The sequence below is a fragment of the Crinia signifera genome, chromosome 7 (assembly GCF_055691185.1).
Source record: "Crinia signifera chromosome 7, ASM5569118v1, whole genome shotgun sequence".
In the NCBI taxonomy this organism is placed as follows: Eukaryota; Metazoa; Chordata; class Amphibia; order Anura; family Myobatrachidae; genus Crinia; species Crinia signifera.
Window position 1 is genome coordinate 174,539,327 of NC_139223.1, and position 7,319 is coordinate 174,546,645.

Genomic DNA, 7,319 nt, shown 5'->3' on the forward strand with positions numbered 1-7,319 from the left:
CCCAGAGGCTGCACATAAGTTTTAGAAAGTGTTATGTGCAGCCGGCCCGACTCGGATCCGGTGCGCAGAGTTACATCAGAAGGAGCAGGGTACCCAGCAGCACATAGTAATGATATGAGTGGGGAATAGTGGTAGCAGGTAGACTAAGAGCCAAACAGGCACTGTATGTACTAGAAGGGTAACAGAACTGAAAGAGGCCACCTTCCCTGTCAGTTCCATGTGTTCTATACAAGGGCGTAGCTACTATAGCGGCAGGGGGTGCAGCTGCTATGGGACCCAAAGCTAAGAGGGGACCCCTTCCCTGTCAGTTCCATGTGTTCTATACAAGGGCGTAGCTACTATAGGGGCAGGGGGTGCAGCTGCTATGGGGCCCAAAGCTAAGAAGGGCCACCTTTCATGTCGGTTACGTTTATAGGTATGTAGGTGTGTTTTTTTTTTCTTTAATACAATGTATTAAATGAATCGCCATAAAATTCGACACAACACAACAAAATACAGTAGCAGTAATATCACAATAAGTCAGATCCAGTTTTATTAAACTTAAAGATAAGGGGAAAAATTCTCACAATGACCGTGCAGCGAACCGTCAAAGGCAATAGAACCAAGAGTAGGTCGAGAAGGAGAAGACATAAGAAAAGAGTGTGAGGGGGGGGGGGTGGTGTTTTGAGAAGTCGGCATGGAGACCAGATCTTGTTAAATGTTTTGGAAGTATGTATTATGGCAGCCATATATTCCTTAACACTTTTGTTGGTAAGCTGCTCAATCAGAGGTGTGTCACTCAGGTGCCAAAAGGGAGGGGCAATTCTGTCTAGGAAAAAACATTTGGTATCCCAATTGCACACTGAGTGAAACATATGAAGTTATGTTTCACTCAGTATGCAATTAGGATACCAAATGTTTTTTCCTAGACAGAATTGCCCCTCCCTTTTGGCACCTGAGTGACACACCTCTGATTGAGCAGCTTACCAACAAAAGTGTTGTGCAGTTGAGAGGCATAGATGGGTCAGCATTAGGAGGGATTGCTGACACCTGAGTGCCATTGGAGAAGCCAGGGGTATCTCCAGGTAAGCTGTCTCTCAGATGTAGTAAGCCATTATCATGTGGCCTTATACTGGGCTATTAAGCCCAGACATATATGTTACTGCTAATGGGATGGGTTTGGGAGTGTGGTCCCCCTCATGTTGATATGGCTGGTCTGCTCCAGGTTAGCACACCCTAACACTTATTTTTTCCTATAACATTGTATATATTTTGTATTTTAATCACACCTTCACTTCCCTACATAGCACCTATGTGCTTCTTATTAACCCCTACTAATTTTCATTTGTGTGCTGCCCTGGAGTACTCAGCCTGTGTCGGCATGTTGGGGGCCCACACCCCAGACCCATACCCAGTATTAGGGACCCCCAGTGACAGAGATGCCTTGACGTACGGCCTGGGGCTTAGCCCTATATCTGCAGATATACGCAACCAAAATCTCTGTGTTATGTTTCACTCAGTGTGCAATTGGGATACCAAATGTTTTTTCCTAGCCATATATTCCTTACCTGGTATGTTTAGAAGATTGAATATAACGGCCTGCATGGGGAATGTGGGGGATTTTTCCAGCTGCATAGTTATCATTTATAGCTCTGAATGAAGCTAAACATTTCTCCACTTTCCAGACGATGCTGGTCTAGAGCGGTAAAGTGGTTAAATAGCCCCCCCCCAACAAAAAAAATTTAGTAAGCTCCGCTGAGGCAGGAACTAGGGTGTACCCAGCTTAATTCTTATCAATGAGATGGGTGTAACTATAACTATAAACCTTTCAAAAATAATTAACAGCTCTTCCAACACACCCATGAGGTGGCTGCCCAGTGTCGTTTTTTTTTGTGGGGTGTCGCCAGTAGCCCTAATCCCCAGATGACATTGTAGTTCAGACCAAACTACAGACAAGGAAAGTCGTGACTGCTTAGAGTCGGTTAGCAGAACTGTACCGGACAGGTGGAACACGGTACATCTCCGGAGAAGTAGCCGAGGACGGAGCAGGCAGCAGGTGCAACAGGTGTCTATTCTTTGTCGTGCAGTTCGCCATTAACTGATGATATGGTATCTAGCTCCATTGGCACGTTATGATAGCTTTTACCCCATTTAGGGCACACAAATTGAATGTCGTCAAAGAGGCTTTGGTCCATGGCAGGAATCGGTTCTTTGTAGGCTTCGCTGTAAGACACGGGACATTGTTGATCTGTACCATGCACATGTGCCTTGCACATGTGCCGTTTGAGTGGAGACGCTGTTTTTCCAGTCTCTATGTTTTGCCATGCAACTGAAGAGAAGTAGGGGTGTTCTCGCACGTTGCCGTTTACCCCGAGCCGGAGGGTCTGGTCCTTGCACAGGAGTTGGGATATAATGTCCTTTGTTGCGGGATCAGTAATACCTGCGTATGACGGTTCTTTCTTAAGGGTATTTCTCATGATCTCTTCCTTATCCTTTCCAGGAAAAGGGTGCATTCGTAGGGTGAGCATATATAATATCACACCGAATGCAAACCAGTCCACGCCTGCACTAAATGGTGCACCTAATAAAACTTCTGGAGCCTTATAGCCACGTGTCCCAACAATCATACTGTCCTTGGTTTCTCCATATACATTCAACGTGGCCAGACCAAAGTCTGTGATCTTTACATGTCCACTCTTTGTCAGCAAAATGTTCTCAGCTTTTAGGTCTCTGTGGATTATTCCTCTGGAGTGCAGGAACTGCAATCCACAGACCAGTTCTGTGGCAATAAATTTTATTGCCAATGGGTTCAGCATGTTCGTGACCCCAAAATCGAAGAGGTCCCCTCCGCCAACCAGTTCCATTACATAATAAAGATAGCTGTTTGTTTGGAAGGCTGCGTATCCACGGGTCAGGAAAGGACTCTCATGTGCCACTTGAAGTACCCGACACTCGGTCATAATGTACTCCCGTTCCAGTGATGCTCTCCTCTTTGCACTTTGAATGAGTGCTCTTTTCTTTAGGATCTTAACTGCTACTCTTTTCTTATGAACAGAGTCTGTGGCGAGCATCACTTTGCCGTAACCTCCCTTTCCAAGAAGCGAGTGGAAAGTAAATGTTCCCACTGTTAAGGGGACAGTAACGCTCTCTTCTGCAGTTTGCTGACCTTCTGCAGTTTGTTGACCTTCTGCAGTTTGCTGACCTTCTGCAGTTTGCTGACCTTCTGCAGTTTGCTGACCTTCTGCAGTTTGCTGACCTGGTAGGGTGTCTGGTTGTCCTCTGCCAATTGCTGTTATAAATTGACTCTTTTTCTCTTTAATAAAACCAGCAAATCTATTCCAGTTTCTTTGCAAAGCTACAGTGCTTAACTTCTTATCGCACCTCTTTTCCTCTGGTAAGTTTGTCTGGCCTGCCCAATGGCTGCATCCTTCCCCTGGGTCTTCAGCAATGGCCATGTTTCTCGTTTTTCTCACTTGCCAAAATCTGGGACATCTGCGACATGATTTAAGGAACTGATCTCTTTTCTTTGTCATAAAGGCTACCAATCTCTTCCAGCCTCTCTGTACACCTGGTACCAATGAGGAATTTCTTCTCATGTGTCTCGCTGCCTGCTTTGTTTTCCTGCTCACTTTCCTTCTCCTCTGCATTTTCTTTCCTTTCTTTATCCATGCTTTCTTTCTCTTGATAGGACCCATGTTATGTCACAAGACTAGGGCTCTTAGAGAAAAAAACAAATTTGCACTATCGCAAAAACAAATTCGCACTATCGCAAAAACAAATTTGCACAAATCGCAACTGTGACCTCCAGTAAGAACTGTATATCACATCTGAGACTCTGTGTCTTCAGCAGCTGTGTGATGTCATCGGTAACTGTGATGTCACAATGGAGCATAGTTCTAAAGGTCACCTACATTATGACAGCTGATATGAGGTGTTTTTTTTGTTTGTTTGTTTTTTTTCTTTACAAATTCTAAAACTTATTTTCACCAGTTATGAAATTAACTATTAGAAAACCTAAATGTGTTCTTTAATATTGCCAATGTTTTCCACCAGTCCTACAAGGAGTTATTTGCTCAATGTAGCTTATATCTATCTAGTGCTTAGTGCTGCTTCAGTAATCCGGAAGCCCTATTTGGCTTAATGGGGACAACCGATAATGGGGCAGATGTATTAAGCCTGGAGAAGAGATAAAGTGGAGATCAGGCAAAAGGAGATAAAGCACCAACCAATCCAATCCCAACTGTCATTTTCAAACACAGTTCATTGGCCATTTACTAAATGGTCCAGTCAGGAGGGCTCAGGAAAGATTCATTCATCATTCATTCCAGACTGTTTGAAACCAGTTTACACAAAAGCCATATACATAGTCCGAACCTATAAGCCAGGGGTTCTCAAACTCGGTCCTCGGGACCCCACATGGTTCACATTTTACAGGTCACCCGATAGGTGCAATCATTACTTATTGACACGTTTTAAGAGATCCACAGGTGGAGAAAATTATTTCACTTGTGATTCTGTGAGCAGACCTGCAAAACATGCACTGTGTGGGGGTCCTGAGGACCAAGTTTGAGAACCTGTGCTATAGGCACAGACTTTTTTTTATTATCTTTAAGTATGGTAGGGATCTAAACCTGTGGAACACATTGCATGGGGGGATGGGGGTGAAAAGTCTGCAGATTGCTGCATGTACGTTCCCTGTTCAATCCCCCCCCCCCCCCCCCCCCCCCCCCGCTGCATCTTGGAACCTTCATCCTGTCACATGGCCAGTCAGCACTGCTGAGAGTTGTATCTTGCCACAATGTCCCGCAGAGATATCACGGTTACTATGTTCATAGTCTTTGGGCCGATCCATTGTTTGAGGATTTGGTAGGGAATCCCATATTTGTTACTACCACTTTCCTCTTAACCCCTTATTTATGTGCTCTTTAATAAACCCTTCTTACTCTGTGGGCCTTGCTCCTCTCCCTCCTGTGTTGCCCGATCCCCCCCTCATTCGCTTCATCAGGTGTCGGTGCTCATGGAAGAGAAGAGGAGTCTAATGAGCGAAAACAGAAACCTGAAGGAGCAGCAGGAACAGTCGGAAGAGGGCACGGGGACACCAGTGTTTGGCAAGAAGCTGCTTCTGCTGCAGAGTCAGATCAAGCAACTGCAGGAGGAAACTACCGGTAACGGGAGAAGGGTGGGGCCTAACGGTCAAGAGGACCAGCGCTTGCTTTACGCATGGCTGTAGGAGCTTTGCAATCCGGTACATGTGGGGCTTGCTTGATGGCGGTTTTTGCTGCCTATATGGGAACATGTAAATTATAGGGATTATAGCAGTTGCAACATATTTTTATTAACCCCTTCAGTGTTAATCCAGGCAGCTTTCCAGGCTATGCTTCAGTGCTAACACTTCCAGGATTGCCATTGTCTTTTCCCCCTCCTTGGCTCTGGGCAGCACCGCTGAGCTGAGCAATGAGCTCCGCTTCAGCCGCTGCCTGTCTGCGGCTGCCCGGCCCCAGCTCCTTCCTTCCTGGCTGTTTGCGGCTTGACCTTGCTAACGTCACGCCATACACAGCCAGGTTGCTGGGGTAAGTTCCAGAAAGCGCTGCCCGGCCTTGGGACACTCATCTGTGTTTTTTTTTTTTTTAGGGAGCCCCCTCCAAAAATCCTGCCCTGTGGGGAGCACTCCCTAAACAAAAACAAACTATGACTATGTGGTTAAATGTCCAGAATGAATGGCTGTCCATGTGCCCCCAGTGGCTTTGGATGATCTCTGTGAGAGGCCGCATAGAAGGTAACTTGTGATGTTTCTGGGCTTACTTCAGGCTGGAGAGCGCGAGAGATGACTACAGACAGCGATGTCAGGATCTGGATCGGGAGGTTCAGGATCTGCACATGCGTAACCAAGATGTAACCGGGCTGGCTTATGAGGCGCAGTCCCTCAGGGATGAGATGGACGTACTCAGGTGAGCAGTGGTCCAGGGAATGGGGCTCTCAGGCCTGGAATTGCAGAGAGATCACCTGCGTTATGACTTATTTATCCCTTGCCTGATGTGTGGCCACAACTTGTAATTTAGTGAGACTAGATTGACTCTAGGCCAGTTGGATTATCAGACTATGCACAGCAACACAGAGTATTTCAGGAGTTGAGCCAACCTGTACTTGTTGAAGTCTTGTATTTGTAAAGTAAAACGGCAGGAGTGGAATGGATGCATCAAGAATCCAGAGGCTAAAAGTTGTATGGTAGAAGGAGCAGAGTCCCCAACAGAATAGTGATATGAGGAGGCAGCAGGAGGCCACAGGCTAAAGGCCCCCATACATTAGTCCAACTTGTCCAAGTTGGATCTGATTTCCCCTGCAGCTCCCCCCTGGAGGGGTCAGACACGATTAGGCACTTGATGTGCCATGTTTTGAATGCGATTTATCATATGTAACTCCCGGGGAGCTGCAGGGGGAGAGGCGGACAAAGAGGCAGCGGATAGGGGACGCTGGTGAGTCAGACAATTGGAGAGGCGGGGCAGCGGACACAGATGCAGCGGGTGGGGGATGCCGGGGGGGGGGGGGGACTGGGAGCTGGGCAGGAGGATCAGGAAACTGCAAGGGGAAAAAACACCCCAATACTAATTAATGGACCGAATCAAATGAATCGGCAATTGGTTGAGAGAGCAATCAGCCAATCACTGGCTGCCCATTCATTTGTATTGTTTTTTTTTTTCTTTCCTTGCAGCTCCCTGATCGTCCTGCCCAGCTCTCCGTTCACAGGCGTCCCCTGCCCGCTACCGCTGTGTTCGCTGCCTGCTTGTCACTGCCCTTGCAGTGTCCCGCCGCACATAAGTTTTAGAAAGTGTTATGTGCAGCCGGCCCGACTCGGATCCGGTGCGCAGAGTTACATCAGAAGGAGCAGGGTACCCAGCAGCACATAGTAATGATATGAGTGGGGAATAGTGGTAGCAGGTAGACTAAGAGCCAAACAGGCACTGTATGTACTAGAAGGGTAACAGAACTGAAAGAGGCCACCTTCCCTGTCAGTTCCATGTGTTCTATACAAGGGCGTAGCTACTATAGCGGCAGGGGGTGCAGCTGCTATGGGGCCCAAAGCTAAGAGGGGACCCCTTCCCTGTCAGTTCCATGTGTTCTATACAAGGGCGTAGCTACTATAGGGGCAGGGGGTGCAGCTGCTATGGGGCCCAAAGCTAAGAGGGGACCCCTTCCCTGTCAGTTCCATGTGTTCTATACAAGGGCGTAGCTACTATAGGGGCAGGGGGTGCAGCTGCTATGGGGCCCAAAGCTATGGGGCCACCTTTCATGTCGGTTACGTTTATAGGTATGTAGGTGTGTTTTTTCTTTTCTTTAATACA

The 7,319-nt window shown here is 47.1% G+C and overlaps 1 protein-coding gene across 1 annotated transcript; it reads left to right on the plus strand.

Annotated features, from left to right (window-relative positions):
• The first annotated feature begins 4,847 nt into the window (after positions 1-4,847).
• Positions 4,848-6,066, plus strand: LOC146019626 (protein Hook homolog 2-like). The gene is made up of 2 exons (XM_083152132.1): positions 4,848-5,144; positions 5,787-6,066. The coding sequence occupies exons 1-2, from the start codon at positions 4,997-4,999 to the stop codon at positions 5,873-5,875; spliced, it is 237 nt and encodes a 78-aa protein (XP_083008258.1). The 5' UTR covers positions 4,848-4,996; the 3' UTR covers positions 5,876-6,066.
• Positions 6,067-7,319: the final 1,253 nt, after the last annotated feature.